The 21,336-nt window shown below is 38.7% G+C and overlaps 1 protein-coding gene across 1 annotated transcript in view; it reads right to left on the reverse strand.

The window, feature by feature from the left end:
- Positions 1–21,336, reverse strand: part of cdh24b (cadherin 24, type 2b) — a 175,961-nt gene that overhangs the window by 73,586 nt on the left and 81,039 nt on the right. The window contains exon 3 of the mRNA XM_088310657.1: positions 3,789–4,083. Within this exon, the coding sequence (XP_088166783.1) occupies positions 3,789–4,083 (295 nt within the window). The remainder of the gene's footprint in view (positions 1–3,788; positions 4,084–21,336) is intronic.

Consider the following 21,336-nt stretch of genomic DNA (forward strand, 5'->3'; position numbering starts at 1 on the left):
TCAGCAAAATGTATGACATTTTGAAGAGTAAAATATGACAATGGAGACTCTGGACTGTTGAGCAACATAAGCTGTACATCAAGTAAGGATGGAAAATAATAACACCAACAATACACAGTTTAAACAGGTAGTTTCCTCATTTCCAAAATGTTTAGCGAGTAATGTTAAAAGGACATGTGATTTAACAAAGTGGCGAAAACGTGCCCTGTCCAAGCGTTTTGAAGCATGTCACAGGCATCTACTTCAGGATGAGTCAATATTTACAAAACAAAACAAAATAAACAAAAACTATTAAATTCACATTTAATTAATCAGTTTGAACGCAAAAAATCTTGCGAATGAATTGAATTGAATAAAGGCTGAAAATGATTTGCAAATCTGAAGAACAAATTTGCAAATAGTTGTATTATGTTTTTTTTATATTTTAAACAAGGTTCCAACTTCACTATAATCGGAATTTATGGAAAATTCACAAATCTTGTCCAAGCCAGCGTCACCATTATTTTGAACCTTAGATGTTCCACCGTAAAATCATGCAACATTCATGCATTTAATTAAGTTAAACTTAGCGAGTAGGATTATTTTTCTAAAAAAATTTCGTAAATCTGGTACCCATTTCCCACCTCATGCGTCCAGTGGTTCGGTACAAACGCCAGCTCCATAATGCTTCCCTTAGGACAGGGGTGTCAAACTCATTTTTGTGGACGGGCCACATTGTAGTTGTGGTTTCCCTCACTGTGAACCCATATAAATTGATTGGAAAGCCTGTTTTTAAATCAGAAGCTAGTAAGTAATTGTTCAAGAATTTTTCAATTTATTTTAAAAGGGGAGGATTGGTAACAAATAAATGGCAATATCTCATATCTCAGTGTTGTTAAAAGTGAAGAAAATATGCTAGAAACAGGAAGTTGATGCAGATGATTTGCCCTTTGCGGGCCACATAAAATGAGGTTGCGGGCCAGATCTGGCCCCCGGGCCTTGAGTTTGACACAGGTGCCTTAGGAATTGCTCCCTCAGAGTAGAACTTCTTTTCAGGGAGTAGAATGAAGTTTACATGTAGATTACAACACTTTTTATACATAAAAGTTCTCTGCAGCCATGCTTTGAATCGCAATTTAAAAATAGTTCCAGTCTCTCCAAATGTCACTGCAGTGCAAGTGTCAAAAATTCTTCTCTCACCTGGTCTCTTCATTTCTATTCCAAGCACATCCCTCATATTTTACATGATCCTTTAACGGTCACGGAAATATTAACAGGTCACTTTGGCTCGGACATGCGTGCTGCTTTCAGTACATTGCAAGTGAAAACAAATTCGGACTTTTTTTTTCTGCCGGGTAGCCAAGTTAATTAACATTTCATCAATCAATCCATCTATTTTCCATTCTGCTTGTCCTCATCAAGGTGAGCTGAAGCCTTTCCCAGTAGACGTTTGGCAAGAGGTAGGGTTCACCTTGGACTGGCCGCCATTCAAATGCGGAGAGCAGACTGTACCGTATAAGTAAACAGCCATTCACATTCATATTTACACCTACGGACACCGATGGACAATTTAGATGGTATCCAAAGAAAACCTGTGCACGTGCACAGGGAAAACATGCCAACGGCACACCGGAAAACCCGAGATGCGAATCCAAGTTTGGTTGCTGGCTGTTTCTTTTTTTCTTGTGTACCTGGGTGGCTCTGGCAATGCTCTTTTGTAACTGTAGTGTACCACCCACTCTGATTGTCTGAATCAGAAGAAAATACAAAATTAAAAACAAATGTCAATACAACACACAAATACAAACTCGTATCTGCGATGGAGTGGGTTTTACTGTATTTAGTGATCTGGAAAATATCTAATGGTGTGTATTGTTAAACAAACTGCTTGAGTTTAAAAAAAAAAAAAAAAAAAACAGCACAGCTGTGAGTGGCAGACTTGTTTTCTTTTTCTTACAATTTTCCGCTTATATGCACAAGCACACCCCCTTGCAACAAGGGAAAAACTGGAGCAGAATTATTATCAGTTTGTGGAATATATTATTTGTAAATGGGGTCGAGGTAGGTCAGAGTTGCGACAAATGACATTGGCTTCTCTTGTCCTTTAAAAAGAAACTCAGATTCATAATTAGTATAGAGAAAAAAAAGTCCAGAGAGGTTTAAGATGGGAGGAAACAGCGGAAGTGGGAGCGGCTCATTATGCGGAACCTGAACATGAATAACTGTCAATTTGTATTTAATAGCTAGATGAAGTGCACTGCAAATCTATAAAAATTGGAGGGTTTAGGGACTGTGAAAATCACATATTTTATCATCTGAATTTGTTTTGCACAGTTTCCATCACAGGCTCGAGCGATCACTGGAAATTATCCATGCAAATTTAAATAAGGTTAAAAAATGGACTTGCACAACTGGTCAACAATTGCAAAAAATAAAATGCCAGCGATTAAATATGCACATAGAATGTTTTGTACTTTCTATTTTATTTGAGGGTATTACAGCTTCTATATTATATTACACATATTATATATTATATCAAGTGTGCTAAGCATTGTGGGAACCAGACGGAAGCGACGATATAGCGCATCATAGTGATAAAGGCAGACTTAGTCGATTTTGTGTAGAAGAAGGAGAAAAACAAGGTGGAGAAGAAATATTTGTTGTTTAATTGCGACTGCAAAAAGGTGAACCGATGTCGCATGTTCAATAACTCAAAACGACCAGCAGGGTGAATACAGTGTCTTGGTTCAACAGATGAGGGAGATTTTTTTTTTCAAACTCAATTATAATCTTATTACAGAATGTAACTTGACTCAAACATTCAGCAATAAAATTGCTACCCTGGATCATTTAGTTTTGACTCTTTTGATTTCTGTTTTAATTAATCAGTCCCAGTAGTGTCAAGACATGACTTAGATTCAATTCAAGTTTGTGCACAATGCTGCATAACGGGGCTATTTGACATCAGCGTCATGGTGCTGTGAGGGAATTGTCAACTGATGTTGAAACCTTTGCAAATCAGCTCAAAACAAGGTTTGTAAATCACATCTGCAATCTTAAATATGTAATGTGACACAATAATATTAATCAAACAGAGGATGTTTGATGAAGTTGTGCTGAAACAATTTGAGCAGGTGTACATAATTACGTGCCCGGTAAGTTTAGGAAATAACACTTAATTGATTCCAATACTCAAGGTCCTACTAATTATACACACTTGACTTACATGTGCCCCAACATTTTTTTTTTACATTTCCAAGCTTGGTTGATTTTTCTGCTTTGCAATGGGAGGTGCTTAAGAAAAAAAATGAAAAATCTTTCAGTTGTTTGCTGAATGGGACAAACAGTCAAAAACAAATACAAAATAACACTCGCATGGAGCTTACAACTAAGACGAACACTGAAGTAACTTCAGCTCATTATTTGTTTTTTTATTGATAATATAAAATTGTGTGGGTTTTTTGCTGTATTCATACATTAGTTGTAGATTAATGACTTTTCAATGAATTTGAAATAGGAAAATTAATTTAATATATGAATAAGTTCAGAGCTTGGTTGACGAATCAATTCAACTCGTAAAACCAGATACCAATTTTTATACTTATTAACTAGGTAAGTATAAATTCATAAAGTATACACAATATCACAATACTGCTTTTGCTATATCTGAAGATGATAAGTTGATAGATAAGTTATTTATCATCATCATAGCTTTTCCAACAGATACACAAATGATAGCAATCGCTTGTGCTTGGTGCTGGTGCCTTTTTGACGTGGTTTAAAAAAAAAAAAAAAAAAAAGTAGCCTACCTATATTTGCCATCTCAGGCACCGTGGCGCTGTAGGGGCCTTCGTCAAAGACAGGTGGGTTGTCGTTGATGTCCTGCACCCGAATTATGAATTGTGACGAGGGCTCTAGGGCACGGTCCGTCTGCCTGTCGGTGGCCGTGGCAATGAGACGGTACTCATCCTTCTCCTCGCGGTCCAGTGGCTTGGTGACGTGGATGTTACCTGTCTTCTCATCAATCACAAAGACAGAGCCGGCACCCTCCCCACGTAGGACATATTTAGTGCGTCCGTCATTCCTGTCCATGTCAGTGTGGAGCTAGGTGGGAGAAGATAGACAAGAAGATTAAAAAAAAAAACAGGAACTTCAGTTTCATCCCACGCCAACTTCATAAAAGTTAGTTATGTGAATGACTACACTGACAGTGGACCCAGTTTAAAAGTCAATCAAGACAAGCTACCTGTCCTCTGCAATCATGCGTACTATGATGACATTTAAAATTAAAATTTTAAACACGCATTTAATAAAACAATTAGTGTTAGACCAATTATTGGCCGGGCCAATTATCTGATATTTGGCCTTTTGCCGATTATCGGCATCTGCCTTTTTTTAAGTTTGTAGGCCGATAAATTAAATTAAAAGCTGGATTATTTTGGCTCGCTGCAGCACAATTCTCTCTCTCTTTGCTGTGCTGGTGGCCCTGCCCGCAGAAGCCGATTGGCCCGCTCATAGCACCATCTGATTGTATCCTAGTAGCAGGCAATCAGCAGTGAGCTGCCTCTTTGCTTTTTCACATCGAGTCACACGCATCACAACAGACTTTCCTGAAATTTTAATGAATGTCAGTCTACTACTACTCACAACTAATAGAAAACTATTTGCCGTAGTAAACTTTAAAGAGATGTTTGTTTTCATTGAACTGTAAGACATGCAGCTGAGCCTGGGATCTCCTTGCACTTTTTTTTAGACTTTTAAAACTAAGTTGCCTATTTTCTGAGATCCCAAAAAGCTTTAACATGTTGTAAATCACTTACGTTGTTTAATAAACATGTACTTAAAGGCAATTAAACTAAATCTAGTTTTGGAGTTGCTGTTTTTCAAAATATTTCAAATTTCACCCCTTTTTTTCAACCTATGAATATCGGCTTTAAATATTGGTTATCGGCCTCCATGTCGACTAATAATTGGCATTGGTATCGGCCCTGAAAAAAGCATATCGGCCTATCACTAAAACCAATGCATACAAGTTCAGTTTTTCACGAACACAACTTATTTTCATGACCATGCTCTTCCTTCTTCATACAATACAGTAGTTATGAAACATATTCTGGTTCAACTCAGTGTTATTGAGAACTTATGCCCTCCCCTCTTAAAAGCCTCTTTTAACATCCAGCAAATGCACATGGAGTGCCTTGGCATTTTAATGAAAACTCCAAATAGAAGGAATAATGAACAGTCGGCCAATCAATTATTCCCTAACTAATAGGAATGTATGGGGATGAGTCCGGAGTGCACGGCAGAGGAACAAGCTATATCGATCTCAGCCTTCTGTTGAGTTTTATTAGATTAACTCCTAGTGGGAGGCGAGCGTAGCGGAGCAGCCGGGGCTTCAGCTGGAAGCAATATCAGGGAGCACTCTCCCCGCACCCGCACGAGATTCAATCACACAATATGTGCACATTAGTGGGCTTGAGTGGCACCTGTGACCAAAAAATAAATAAAAATGCGCAGTTCACACCAACACCTAATGTGAAAAGTCTATAAGTGGGACAACAATGTTGCATGGCAACAGCAAAGTACTTTTTCTGAAGTCGGTTGGCTACTGCGAATCAACATTCACAGTACTTTGGAAATGGGTTAACCCGAACCCTTTTTTCCATGAGTAAGCTGTATGAATGCACCAATTTACTAAAGGTCATGAGTTTTTTAAATGCCTTTACTTAAGGTGCAAATAAAGAAATAATAAATAAGACATCATGACATGAAAGAGTTGCAGAAAATGTTTTTTTTTTTTTTTTTTACAAATTGGATGACCATATTTTGCTTCTCAAAAAATGAGGAAATCTAAAAAAGTAAGTATAATATTCAACAGAAATGGATTAAATTGTCTTGCTTCTATTCAATTAAAAATAATACCACATCACATTGTTCATTAAAGTTTTTCTAGGCAATCAACAAAAGTTCAATATGATGCTTTTGTTGATGCACCACCTTTATCAAAAATCACCAGTCAATTAGTTAATATTTTTTAATTCGATATTGAAGGATAAGAAGCCTTTTGAATTACAAATGATACATTGTCCTTCTATTTAGTGGATTACGGTGATTTGAATGATTTGGAATGACTTGCCAATGTTCAATTCAAATGTAATTTTTCCCATAAGCGTAAACAAGATTATTTATGCAGCCAACATTTTTAATAACTTATGGAAGTACTACTTTTGTAGTAGCAATCCCAACTGAAAGCAACTACGGAACAATAAAACAACCCACTTGAAGCAAATGAGATGTTTATCACTAGACTATGGAAACCCACCTGAGCCCTCTTTTTTTTTTTTTTGTCAAAAGTTGTCAGTGCGTTCCAGACAGCTGCTTCAGATATTTGTTCACATTCTGTCACTGTTGACTATGTGCTGACTAATAATCTATTTTCTAAACATGGGTCCTATCATCACTGCTATGTTTATTGGTGCCCACACTACACCTACATCAACGGAATATTTATGGCAGAGATTCCGTTGTTGACAGATTGCACTGAAACATGTCACCCCCATGAATGATCATAATTCACGTCAGCACTCATACGCATGTGAGCCATTTATAGAAATACAGAAAAAGACCACAGGTTCTCTCCAACACAGAATGCAGAATGTTTTCCCCAATCCTAAAATTTACAGGATATATGCAGTACTCAGATGATGTTGTTTAGGCACGCCCCAGGATTTGTTTTCTACCAGGGCGGGGCATGATGGATAGACAGGGAGACGAGAAAATCATCCATTAATCGATGATCTGAACCGCCCCCCCCCAACCGTTGTGGGCGTGCTGGAGCCTATCCCAGCTCTCTTCAGGCAGTCGGCACCCGGAACTGGTTGCTAACGAACAATCACTTGCACTTACAATCACACCAAGGGACAATTTAGAGAGTCCTGTCAACCTATCCTGCATGTCTTTGGAATGTTGGAGGAAACCAGAGTACCCGGATACAAAACAGGCAAGCACGGGTGAACATGGAAACTCCATGTTCAGGAAGGTTGGAGCTGGAATCGAAATGAGCTGAGAGGCGGACATGCCAACCAGTCCTCCACCGTGAGAAATTCATTTATTAATATATTTACAAATATCAAATATTAAATCAAATCATATCAAAATGCTGGAGGGTCTTAACTGGGCTACACGGATTTCTGAAGGAGCTGCAACCTCTGCCTAGCCCCGGAGAAGCGCCATCCCTGAGGAGTGGTCAAATACATTAGCCAGGTAAATTGCACAGCATGTTCTTAGTTAGACTCAACATGGAATAGCATTGAAAAGATTAGGTAATTTATTGTGGATTGTTTAAATGGATTGCGTATGCCTGCCTATTTGTTTTGGACTCAATCGCTCGTAATCATCAATTAGCACTTTTGGCCAATCACTTCCTGGGACTACAATGGCTACTTCACCTCAACACTAACCAATGGCCCGTGACAGCATCTTGTCAGTAAAAGCTATCGTCCAATCTCTCTGTTCTTCACCTTGTTCCCCATCACTGAAGAACTACATAAATTCTGCTACATAATCAATCTCTCACACGATGTTTTTTTTTTTCCAATGGCAGCATTGCAGCAACATTTGTTTTGCACAAACTCACTTGCATTAAAATCTAGAAGGGGGCCTTTTTTCATTCTGGGCGCAAAACTGTGCAAGGTGGAGTTTTTTGGGGTTTTTTCTATATTTTTCTGCGCTGGTAAAAATGAGTGTTTCGGGCCTTTGCGAACCGTTGTAGCAGGGAACGGATTGTTTTCCTGGCCAATCCTAACGGCATCACTCATTTGCACCAAAATTTGAAGCACACGATAGATGTTTTTTCGCCAAACACACTACTTTCTGTCACCAAATTATCAGGTGCATTAGGAGCTAGGCTGCTTCGTTCACCGTTAGGCCCAGCCAGGTGCAACGCAGCCTCAAATACGCTACATTAGACTTTCACGAACACTGAAAATTAAGTTATGCTCATTTGTACGCCGAGCGCATGGGTGCCAGTGTACCAAAAAAGGCCCCATGGCCTTTTATGAACTGAATTTGAACAACTGAATTTAATTTACACAATGAAATAAAGTATAGAGCAGGAGAAAGTTCTCAAAGTTATTTTATTGTTGATAGAGATTAGATCAAAGTCAACATAACTGTCCTCATATATGTGAATGGTTTTTAAAAATTGTCTACCTTAAACTCCATCTATCTCTATTTTCTATTGTTGGACAAAAACATGGGCAACCCAGTTACCAAGTGATTATTCGTATCATTTGAAAGGCAGTACTTAGCTTAAATGCTTTTAGCTAAAGCTGAGCAAAATGTGAGTTGCTGTGTATAATCGTAATTTTCAACAATGCAGAAGACAGTTGAAGAAGCTAAACTAACTTTTTTTCAGTGGTTACAACCACATCTTTCTGTACATGCACACAACAAGTTACACATATTTACAGTCGTTAAAACAGTATCTTTAAGGTCATTCACATACAAATTCTAAATACGGCCACATTATTTAATGTGGCCCACCAATCCAGGTGCATCAACTCCATGTTTCTTGCTAAAACACGCAAAATTTGATTTTTTTTTTTTACTTTGAAACAAAGATATTGCAAACATTTTTTGTTACCGCCCCCTCCTTTTAAATAAATTGGAACGTAGTAGAACAGTCATTTGTTGTGTATGTGATAATATGAGGTGATATACATACATTAATGGCGGTTCACAGTCATAATGGCCATTCTCGTTCAGGTGATTTCACAACCATAACTTCCCTTTAAAAACGTTTTCACTCACTCAAATTTTAGTTTCCCCTCATCCACCATCTTATGATGTGACCCAAAACACTTGTGCAATGGACCGTCCAGAACCTCCTGGGAAGCCTGGTTTCTCTCGCCTCTGAATGAAGAGCCATTAACAATCAAAGCCTTAACAACCCTGCTGCTTAACGACAAGACTTAATGAGCTTCTTAATGAAGCCCAGCATCATTACCAGAGTGAGTGGTGGCAGTCATGATCGAAAGGTTTCCTCAAACTCATTCTGCAGCAGGAGAAGCTTCTGCTGCAAATCTATTTAACACTGACCTCTCAACATTATCTATGCCCCAAAGATTAATACAAAGCAATAAAAAGGAAATCTATTTCCTTGGTTTGTATCTCAGCTCAGGGCTTCCTTGTGTGGGCTTTGAATAGCTCTCACTTTACAAAAAAAAATGGAAATAAAATACATGGGCATAACCCAGCTGGCACCCCCTCCAAAAAAAAAAAAAATTATAAGTATTTCTGTTGTTTCCTTCCATTCTCTTCCTTTGTAAACTCTGTAATTTCTTTCTTATTCTTATTATACTGTTGTCAAGATGTGTATTTTAACTTATGTGGGTAACATTTGGTTGTACTGATTACTTTAGTGACATCTTTCTTCTGCTGTGGCTCCGCCCATCTCCTTTGGTTGGTTTTCTACAGCGACCTTATTAGTCACATCGACTGTTTCTCATTTTTCAGTCTTCATTCCGGACTCCAGTTGTTTAAAAAAGATCAGTTTAATAACGCCACCTTTGCTCTCTCCTTTGGGGTTTAAGATTCGACGCATCTGCCTCATGACATCGGTTTCAGAATATTTTTCACACAGCTGTGATGTACAAACAATTCTAGACCACAACAGCTACCAGATATACTTCAGATTAAGTTGAGATATAATATCATAGCTCATAACGTCTGTATTACAACCCCCCTGCTGAAACTAATGGTGCCAAACATACAATACAATGATGTGTCATCTCAGCTTGGAGAATTATTTTTGGTCTGATAAGATTCCATCTCCGTCTTTCTAGCTTGCAACATAATGCCTTTTTGACCCTATCGCTTTCATTACTTATCTTAGAATATGCTCACAAGATGCTACTAATATATTAAATTCCACATTTAAATCATGATGTAAGCAGGGAAATAACCATCGAAAACTGCTATGGTAACACAAACCTTATCTTACTACCGTAATTTCTCAAACATCATCCCCCTTCTGGTTGATGTACTCGGCTGTGTGTGTGAGACGTGGGGAATTGAAGACTGCCTTGTACCTTCCTATTGTGCATAAGCACAATATGTCATTTAGGCTGCATAAAAAAATCATAAAACACTTGAAAGGTGTTTTCCACGGCTCAATTTTCCTCATGAATCTATTTGTGGTTGCTTAATAGAATCACCTGGATTCATACATGAAATGCCAGTTTGGTGCGGCATGGTTGCAAAAAGCACATGAAAGAGCTTGGAGAGTGTGGAGGTCATGATATCCCCTGATTTTTTTTCTGCAAGCCAGTAACGCAGAGGATACGAATCATCCTGTGTGCGGTGAATTGAAAAGCACTGCAAGCCAATGGGACAAGTATAAGCACCACAGACTTCTGCCACATGGCTACTAGAATAATCACAGAGGGCTGGGAGTAAGCCAGCTCCTTAATATCAGCCATGGAGTGTGAAGAAAGGCAATAGGGAGAGCCTATCGATTTACAGCAGGTCCGCCAATTCAGAGAGGTGTCTCAGGAAAGAGCAGCAATGCAGCGGTAACATTAACTGAGAGAGGGCCCATACAAGTCGAGAGAGCCTGAAATTAATTCACGCCTTGTGGCCAGATAACCAAATGACATTGATTGCTCTAAAGCAATTAAAGGGACATATATCCCTAAATCAACTAATTAATCAACAAAGTTTTGGGATAGGTGTCTTGGTTCCTCTGAATCTCAAGTCAAGACCTTTTGGACTATACAATTCTTGAAGCAGTTTTCTCTACCTTGAAATTATTGTCTCACTCCAAGCCAAGTTTGGATGATATTGCTGTGGAAGAATTTGAGAGCCTTGCCCGCAATCACATCAAACACCTTTTGGAACCCGGCCTACCCCTCCATTATAAGTGACCTCCCACCTTGGAAATGGATGGAAATTTTTCACAAACGGACTGCAGAAAAGTGTTTGTACTGGACGAAGGAATGCAGCAAATGGGAGACCAAATCTTTATTTTCCTTAACCCTTTGATTACTGATCGAACAATATCTAGCAATAGGATATCACTGAGTAATCAATATTAGTTGGACGATAATGGCCCACTTAAGGGCTTTTATTTTATTAAGAAAATTCTACACATGGTAGTAAGAGTCTATTTACGCAACAGATGCCGAGATATTAACTAGTGTAGCAGACAATAAAGTACTAATATGAGAATGATAAAAACAGATATGAACATCCTGTAGGTAGATCGGACATACTCCTTTTGAGGTGCATGCCCACAGCGAAGCAAAGCTAGGAGAGACAAAGGCATCAGTGCGTAGCATGTGTGGACGCCACGAAAACTGAAAGATTGTGTTACAATTATTTTTCTTTCTCAAATGTTTTCTATTGGTAGAACTTTATTGACAAAAAAATAAACCGCATGAAAATCTGTTGCCAAATGGCCAAGTTATGATTTATTTTTTGTGTCATTGCATTGCTTTTGATGGGAACGCCACCCCTGCTAACATGTCTTCCACACAGGTGTGTCAGTTAGCTGGGCTGCTACAGTGCACTGATGTAACACACCACTGTCACACAAAATTCATGGGTGTGGAAAATAACATTTCATAATATCTATATTATGAGCTAGAAAAATAACAATAATGTACTTCTGTACAAATGCCTTTCAGGGTGGTAAGACGATCGTCATTAGATGCGTGACACAACAGTAAATTCATACCTGACACTAACAGTTGATAAACATCAAAGGTTTGTAGAGTTACGTTTGAAATTACAAAGAAAGTGCTTGAGGCCATTTTTGACCTCACATGCGGAAATGTGTGGTACTAATACAAAAATTGCAATCACTTAAAAACAATGACAATTTGAAACAAAACAAAATGGCCTCGCGTCAAAGACAACCCATTTCAGGAATAGATGGAAGATTAAATGCTAATAATGAAAAATAACAAACATTGAGAAAAGAATAAAAAAAAAAAAACAAGCCCCGGGGTCCTTTTTGACCCCACTTATGCATTAGGTACAATGGTAGGTGTTTTTTAGTTTTTTTTTTTGGTACATTTAAGGTGTCAGTTTGAAGAAAAGATTCAAAACGAGTTCTGGTTCAGAGCCCGATCCTCTATATGGCATTGTCCTTGCAGAACAGACAGGGAGCATGACGAAGAATATAAGTGTCGGCTTGTGAATGTGGTCTGTAGCCAAGTGTTACATACGAGGTGTAACCTGGTGAGAAGAAAGAAAGAAACAGTCGAGAGCAGGGCAGGGAGTGTGGGTTGGCTGATCAAGCGGCACAAAGTTCAGACCATGATCTAAGCAGTATAATTAAAGTCAACAAGTCTTCTGGCTAGCTGTGATCATTTATAGCATCATCGGATTTCCTCCCAATCGCTCCCATCTGGAGGATTGTCGATCCCCATCTGGCCCCACGGAGAGCTGAGTATAACTCTGACCTACACAAATGTGCACACGAGAGAACCGTGTTTGCTTTCTAACCATCTTTACATATGTTATCGCTTCAATTCATGTTCATGTCTTTTTATCATCATAAATGATCATATATACGGTATATAAATAGAACTGATATGCATTTATAGACATTAAATATTCACATGTGGCAGGAAAACAAAGTGTACACAGTGTACACGGTATGATTTATAATGTCATCTTGATAAATTTACTATACATATATAATACATTTGAATTAGGCCCAATAGAAGAGTTGTACCACTGTCTGCCAAACTATGATATAATATTGATTCATTGTCAAGAAGGTAATTATAAATGCTCAACTTTGATTCTACTATGAGTCACTTAATATATTGTCTAGATTATTTAAATAAAGTAGATGAGGACAATATGAAAAATTATGTAAGAACCTATATGTTTATGCAGCTCAGACAAATACAACCCCAGCAATAAACATCTTAAAACAATATCCCTTTGACAATGTCAGTCAATGCATGCGTGTATATTAAATCAGTTGCCAAATTGCTTTCCATAAATTGACATACTCCAAAAGCAAACAACCTGAGGGAAAATGCATGTATCTGAATGAAAATATATACAGTGCAGTAGGTAAGTAGCACACAAGGTCTTAGTGATAATGTTGAATTGATGGGAAAAACTTCCTTTAAGTGTTCCAACTTGTGTCGATAACTAACAAGCCATCTGTCCATGTAAAAAGCAGTGCCGGTAAACAAGATAATGAGAGGAAAAGAAAGTAAAACAAGGCACTTTAACGTAAAACAAAACAACCATGAATCATTTGCAATCAGTGTCTCACACAGGCGTGACACAGGAACATCTATTTGCATTCAAATTCATCGCACATTCTCATCACACTGTTCTAGTGCAGGCGCACAAAAAGAAAAACACCTCCCCGCCCTCACACAGAGACATTCATATGCAGCACCAAGGAGGAAGACGGCAGCTTCTGGGGAGCACTTTTCGAATCACCTTTGTACTGCGACAACTTTCAAATTCTGTCAGATTATGTTTTTCCACTTATCATACACTCTCACAGTACGCACGGGGTTCAAACAACCTGTTTTTTTTTCCTCCCCTCACTGAGAAACGTCTCTTATGAAACATACTCCTATTTGATCACTTGGGGTCTGTTCCACAATGAAATGAGACACGGTTAAAACAAATGAAGAAAAGTTAATTGTTCTGCATTCGCCATTTTTGTTGAAGAACAAGTGTCAAGTCATTTCAGAAAATGCCAAATGAAGTCAAAGTAAAATAATTAAGTATCGTTCAAAAAATATAGCATGAAAAAAAACATTTCTATTTTGCAAAGTGACATCCTGGCAAGCGACAAACCCGGAAGTGTGACGTCATTTCAAGAACAACTGTGTACAAAGCCTGTCAAAAATGGACTCAGAAAGCGATATTTCAAACTTATCTGAGGTTTTTGAAGAGTAGCTTGTGGGCATGATGTTAGTTGGACCATACATATATGAGCCACATGCTCAGTATCCCAAAAATGTTGTGCCCGAACGACCGGACATGAAGTGGACACGAGACCCATTGAGTTTGGAAGAATTGTAATATATATGGTTATGACCCTCCCGTTATTGTTTGAAATTCATTAATGTGCCATGCTGTAAATTACACAAAATGTTGGTGCATTTATTCTGCAGACTACACTCTGAACTGGTCGGCAGCCAGTCGCAGGGCACACATAGACACCATCACTAAGGGTGAACCCATCCCACACTGCCGGCACACAAGTCAGGCGAGTGGACCACTTCATCATCAGTGACATGTGGCGGGGCATTGACGATACAAATATGGAAACATGTTGAGCTTCCTTTCAAAGAGCTGTAAACCGCAAGTAAAGTAAACTAGGAAGAAGGATGGAAGACGAAAAAGTCTAAGATGAGAATTTATAATATTATTATTATCATTTTTTTTTAATAAAGATTTATAAATTGGAATGCGCTACTTGGATTGGACTTTATTCACCCTTGGTCACAATGCTGAGTTGGATTCTGGTTAGGGTCAGCCATTTTTAAACACTAAAACAAAACTTTTTTGGTGTTTTATGAGTTAGAACAGATGCAGGTACACCAGTTCGATGGACTGGCAAACGGACCGACTGACGGACCGACAGACTAACTTTGATGACCCATTTCTATTGTTAACATCTGTTCTTTCTGAGGTGCTGAGTAGTAAGAGATAATCAGGGAAAATATGAAACACCTGTTTAACAGCTCCACCGTTACATATTATGGTGACCTGCTAGGAGCCCCTGGTCCTGGCTCTGGATTTTCTTCTGCCTTTTTATGTAGTTTCTTTTGGACCTCCTATTTTTTGTCATGGTCATGGTTATTATCTTAGCTGAAGCCTATACCAGCAGACTTTGGTCGCCAGCCAATCCCAGGACACAAACAAACAACAATTCACACTGGCATCCATCCCTGTGGACAATTAAGAGTCTTGCACGATGTTGGAATGGGGAAGGAAGAACGTACAAACTTGAATCCCGAACCTCAAAACTGTGAGGCAGGCAAACTTACCACTAGTCAAATATGCAACAGTTAAACAATAATCTCTATTTTTAATTCTGTTGTGGTGTGGACATTGTTGCTGGCCCGTTTTCACTTGATGTAATAGAGCCTGTCTCTGGATGCTCTACTGTGAGGCACTACTTGGACACACACGCATCCATACACATTCATTATTGAGCAGTATTAGACTTTTCAGATGGCATTGTAAGCCTTTTCGATTCATCCCAATGCTATTCCTTTGCCCCGGCAATACATTATTCAGTACAAAATGATGCTTTTAGACTGCCGAAATGCAAATTCTACTTTCATTAACATAATCAGCTGATGTGAGAGGGAGTGGGGCTGCATTTATTTGCTTGCTGGTTGATTGTTTGTGCTTTATTGCTTCAGTTCACTGCGCTGGTGAAGAACACTTCACAACATATTTTTAGCCAAGGGAAACAAGCCTGGAAAAGGTCATTTGAGGTTTTACTCGTTGCTGTACATTTAAAGGGCAAATTGTTGCATGTCGAGCATTTCACAGCGTGCCACGACCGAAGCAGGAATTTCTTTTCCAGTTGGGAAGCTAGGGAGCAAGTGTTAGTCATGCTATTTACATTATTATTATTATTATTAAGATAATAAACATGTCTGTGTTACGTACATGTCTAAATTGTGGCCCACTATTAATATAATTTGACTCTTTAATTCCAACCAGGGTGCGTTGGCACGCGAGTGTGTCATCAGAAATCATCAGGTTGCCGCAGGGTTTAATCCAATTCCACTTAATTTATCCGAAAATTCTGTATTTATTGATACAGATATATCTTTGTTAGACTATTTTTGCTGTAACTTACAGCATGGTGAAAGAGTAAGTAAATGCTCTTCATTCAATCAAGGTGCAATCAAGCTGTGTCATTTCATCAGTGACGTGTTCAAAGATTTCTCTGCTAGCCTAACCATTATCAAAAGAATTGACTTACATTCAAAACCTTATATAGATTTGTAAAATATTTGATTGTTTTCAGCAATCCTTTGTGGCTTACCATTAGAATTTTTTTATTGTCCAATCAAATTTCATCTTATATGTGTTTCTATATCAGCATAGACTTTGAGATGCAGGATTGATAGCCCCCTACAATTAAAACAACACAATAGATGTTTTCTTTTTTTAAAAAATCGGAACCAATGAGATTTCAGATTTATTCGCCACTTTCACAGTGACAACTACACTGCAAGGAAAAGAGGATGGAGTGTGTCAATAAATAATATGCATCCCCGCCAAGAATGATGTATTTGATTTAAAGTTCTTGATTCTAAAGGCATGTTATTAGATAAATGAACCTGAACTGTTTTACTGTCGTGATGAGAATTGGAGATGAACGTTGTAATAGAGTCACTGATAGTGTAGTAGTACATTCGCCTGAATTCAGTGCACGTAGTTTGGGTTCAGTTCCCACTCAGTGACATGAAAGTGAGTGTGAATGGTTTGCACTGACTGGCGACAAGCTCAGGGAGTAGTCTGCCTTTCGCCCCAAGTCAGATGCAATAGTTTCCAGCCCCCATGATCCCAAACATAATGCGTAGCATAGAGACGAGAGAATGGATGGATGGCTTTTGTAATGGAAGATAATCAGTTGAGCTGTTTTAGTCCCCATGTGGCTATTGGTTTCGCAGCATTACAAGCCACACTGGATTTTGACCAGACACAGTGTTCCTTTTTTTTTTGTTTTGTTTTTGTTTTTTGGTCCTGGTGCTGAGCAAACTTTCCACCAATCTAAGCATCTTGCTCTATTAGGTGGCGTTGTGGGGGGTAATACGGGTCTGAGTGAAGGCCTGCGTCTGAAAGGCACCGCCCACCAATGCATTTAACAGAATAAGTCATTTCTTCCTGGGAGGTTATCAGCTTTGTGTTCAACTAAAAAGATTTCACACAGCATGAGTCCATTTGTGTGGAAACTGAGATGTGATCATCAGCATTTCACTAGTTTGGTCGGATGGCGTGAAATGAGATTTCTTTTTTTAGGTGTAAAATGTGTGTCTTGGTTAAAAAAAAGGTTTGCAAACATTAGTTTAAATGACATAAAAAAGCAAGAGTGTAATCTTTACTATAATAAATACAAGTATTGTAAATAGCATGCATATTTATTCATGCATACAATGTGCTATGGCAGTGAACATTACCAAAGTAGTTTCAAATATGTCAATGCATTTGGGCTGCATCTGGAAAATTGGAAACAAAAAATAGTTCCTCCACTACTCTGCGCTGCTCTCGCAACATCACATAAGTTACCACTGATTAATGCTTACGTCGGTTTACAACTGAACTCTTTCTTCTGTCCTTCCTATGCTTTCTCCCCACCAAGAAATTCCAGACCACGAACGACGACGCAAAATGTACACTGAAACTGCAAAGCTCGCCAAACAAAATTTCCCAGGAGAAATTAATTAATAAAGCGTTTCAGGGTCAAACTATCATTAAACTTTTATTAACTGTACAAATGAGTAACATTACATCTACTATCCATGCAAAAATCAATAAAACATTAATAACAGTGAGTGACAATGCATATGCATATCTGCGCTTCCTGTGGCTAGTGTTAAAAATTAGAGGTGGTCTGCCGGTCCGTCTCGTCATTTGCTAGCAGTCGGACCACGTATCCGTCATTTCAGTCCGTCATTATTTCAAGCCGACCAAATCTCTCATTGCCGGTCTGTCACATTGTCATTGTTATTTTAAACACGCTTCTGTCATCGCAGTTTGTCACCACGTTTTTGGGACTGACAGCCGATCAGTATCAAAACTGTACTACTTACTTCGTCACATGCAGGCACAGACAAATAAAGTAAAAAAAAAAAAAAAACACACACACGACATGACTGCTGAAATAAAAACAGTATGGGCCAATGTCATTGAGATCTGTGAGACAGAAAGCTACAAAACACAGTCAGCTTCCTTTACCAGCTACCTTCAAACGAGCTAAAAAAGAAGCAGGCTTGGGGTGATAGGAGTGAGTGAGTGGATTGAATTTACAGCTGTTGAACTGTTAACCAAAACAGCATTTACAACTACTACCGGTCACCGGATTGACTAGCTATGTTCAACATTGCACACTTTTTTTTCTGTCTGAGACGAGGAGCTCCTCCTTTGCTCAAAGTATTCACCCACACCAAGAAACACAGCCACGACGCGGCGTGTGTTTTCTTCAGTTGGTAACGAAACGGGAGTCCTTCAGTGGTTAGTGATGAATCCGCTAATGGGCAAAAACCCACTTCCGTCAGTGCTTAGGCCATCAGTTTTATAAGTTTCACATCATTTGTCATGATGGACTGACAGGCTTTCCATAAGTTACGACTGAATGTTCATCACTGAAATTAACCTTGGCAGTCCACTCCAGTGTTTGAACTTCGTTGACTGATTTAACCTCCATCTCCAGGTGATGTTGTCTCACCTGTCGTGAGTTGTGTAATACATAAAAAAATATTTTTTATGATTTGCCAACACTTTTCAAACCATGTTCAATTGAATACACAACAAAGACATCTAAAGATATCTAAAGTTGAAACAAATTAACATTTTTTTTTTTTTTGCAAATATTGACTCATTCAATAACAGATGCATGTTTACTACTGTATTAAAACACCTTTTTTTTGACAACTCAATAAGCGCTTGGGAAGTGAAGACATTTAGACACAAAGCATCGTAGATGGAATCCATTCTCATTTTTGCATTGATGTACAATTTGTTACTCAACAGTCCAGGGTCTTCATTGGCGTAAGTTGCACTTCTTCATGTGCCACACATTATCAATTGTGAGGCAGGTCTGGACTGCTGCCAGGCCAGTCTAGTACTCATTTTTTACAATAGCGCCACGCGCTTGTAACACATCCATAACGTGGCTTGGCATTGTCTTGCTCAATTAAGCAGTGATGTCCCTGAAAAAGACATTTCTTGGATGGTAGCATCAGTTGCTCCAAAGCCTGTTTGTACATTTTGGAATTAATGGTACCTTCGCAGATTTGAGCTAAAATATGCCATGGGCACTAATACATCAGCATACCATCACAGATGCTGGCTTTTGAACTTTGCGCTCATAACAAGCCATGCTTTTCGTCTTTGACACTGGAGAGCACGATCTCCATGTTTTCCAAAAACAATTTGAAAAGTGGAATTGTCAGACCACAGTACACTTTGCATGAGTCCATCTGAGATGCGCTCGAGCCCAGAGAAGCCAGTGGCGTTTTAAATTGTATTTGTAGATGTAGTGAAGTGTGTGAACTGACAATGGTTTTGTGAAGTGTTTTTAACCCCATGTGGCAATATCCTTAATGCCGTGCCGCCTGAGGGGTCATAGGTCATGGGCATTCACTGTCTTGTTTTTGGTCTTGCCGCTTACATGTAGAAATCTGTAGGGCTCTCTGAATCTTTCGATGATCTTATGCGATTGTACACTTGCAACTATTATTTTCTCAAACTATTTGCAGACAAAATTGTTCATAAAATGGTGAACCACGACCAATCCTTGTTCACTTCATGTTTCCAATTCATTTTTTTGGTATTTAACTTTCCCAGTGAGTCATATTCCAAGTTTTAAGGAATGTGCTGCAGGCATGAAATTCAAAATTTGAGAAGTTTTGTAAAAAAAATAAAATAAAAGAACAATACCATTGTTCAGTTTGAACATCAAATTTAGTGTACTCAGTTGAATATAGGTTAAAAAGAATTTCTAAATCATTTTATTTCATTTTTATTTACATTTTACACAACATCCCAAATCCATTAGAATTGGGGTTTTTATTATCATTGTCATCTCAAACTCAACACCCCTTCAAGAAGTCGATCCTTCTTTTGTAAGTTTTATTACACAAATACAGTTCACAAAAATCCTAAGAAACAATACACTAGTCAAACACATTATATATTTGCACACCAAGACACACAAAAAAGGAAAATGTTTACACTTAATGGGAGATATTTCTCGAAAAATGGTTTCCACTAAGAAAACAACAAAAGCACCTCAGATTTTACAGATTCCCCTTGTGCTGGCTAGGGAGCCTGTAACAAATCTAGTATAACAGTCTCACTGTTGGTCAGCCAAGTGGCGGTTCAACAGTTCACCGGATTGCTCCAGAATATCATACCCCTGACTATTGATGGGCAGACTGCAATCCAGGACAACAACATGGTTCAGTTCTTACTCTCTGCAATATGACACACACAGTCAAAATGGCATTTATGCTAAACTGTTCCAGACTGGGTTGCAATGACAAGCAGCAGAGTCTGGCACGGTGCCTACAAACCCCGTGATGAACATACAGTACATAATACATCTCCGTGTAAAATGACCACAGTTAATTGTTGTGGCAGTTCAGGCAGAGCTGGGGTTGGGCTTCAGAAATAATAAAGGGTGCCAGCTCAATATGGCTGCTCCACACATCTTCATGAATGTGATTGTAAGTTACAAGTAAGACAGCTGAGAGGAGGCCAGTGATTGTGAAGCATGAATGAAGCAGATGACAACAGTCAGCTCGTGTAAGCAGGGTGAGTAAGTTGCTCTGCCTGAACAATACGTTTGCTTCGCTTGTTTGTTTGATCAAACTTCAACAGAACAGATTACAAAAACCTGATGTGACAATGGCATGATGGTTAAACAATAAAGAAACCATCATGAGCTAGTAAAAAAGACCAATTCATCCCGTACATTTTGCTGATTAAGTACTGGACCAAATTCAAAGAGTATAACATTTAAAGGGGAACTAAACCATCCATGGTGAACCTGGGGAACATGCTTTTTTTCCGCTATACTACAATAAAGTGTAATTGCACATCCACTCCAGTAGTTGGCAGTGGCGCTCTCCTTGCCCATTGTGCGCTGCGAGTACTAAATCTACGGTATAGGTTAGTTTTGCAACAAAAATGCTATTGTTTATAGTTGCGGCGGAGAGTGGGTGATAGGGGCGAATTGCCTTCTTCTTGCTGGAGAGGCATAACAGAAAATAATTGAGAAGTTCTGAATTGATCTACCATGCATGTTTTGGAATATGGGTGGAAACCAGAGTCCTCGGAAAAAAACACACAGGCACGGGGAGAAAATGCCAACTCCATATAGGAAGGCCGGAGCCAGAATCGAACCCTGTGTCTCTGAACTGTGAGGTGGACATGCTAACCAGTCGTCCACCGCGACACCCGGAAAAAAACAAAAGATGTCATATTTATATGACATTGTATATATTCTTTGTTGCTGATTACTTAAATCTTTTTATTTTCATTCTAACCAAAAAAATGTAAAAACATTGCATATACTTTCATGCACTTGCCTACAGAGTGCGAATCGTGAACATGTAATTT

This window comes from Idiotropiscis lumnitzeri, chromosome 12 (genome assembly GCF_059441095.1).
Source record: "Idiotropiscis lumnitzeri isolate Australia: NSW breed Sydney's pygmy pipehorse chromosome 12, RoL_Ilum_1.0, whole genome shotgun sequence".
Classification (NCBI taxonomy): Eukaryota; Metazoa; Chordata; class Actinopteri; order Syngnathiformes; family Syngnathidae; genus Idiotropiscis; species Idiotropiscis lumnitzeri.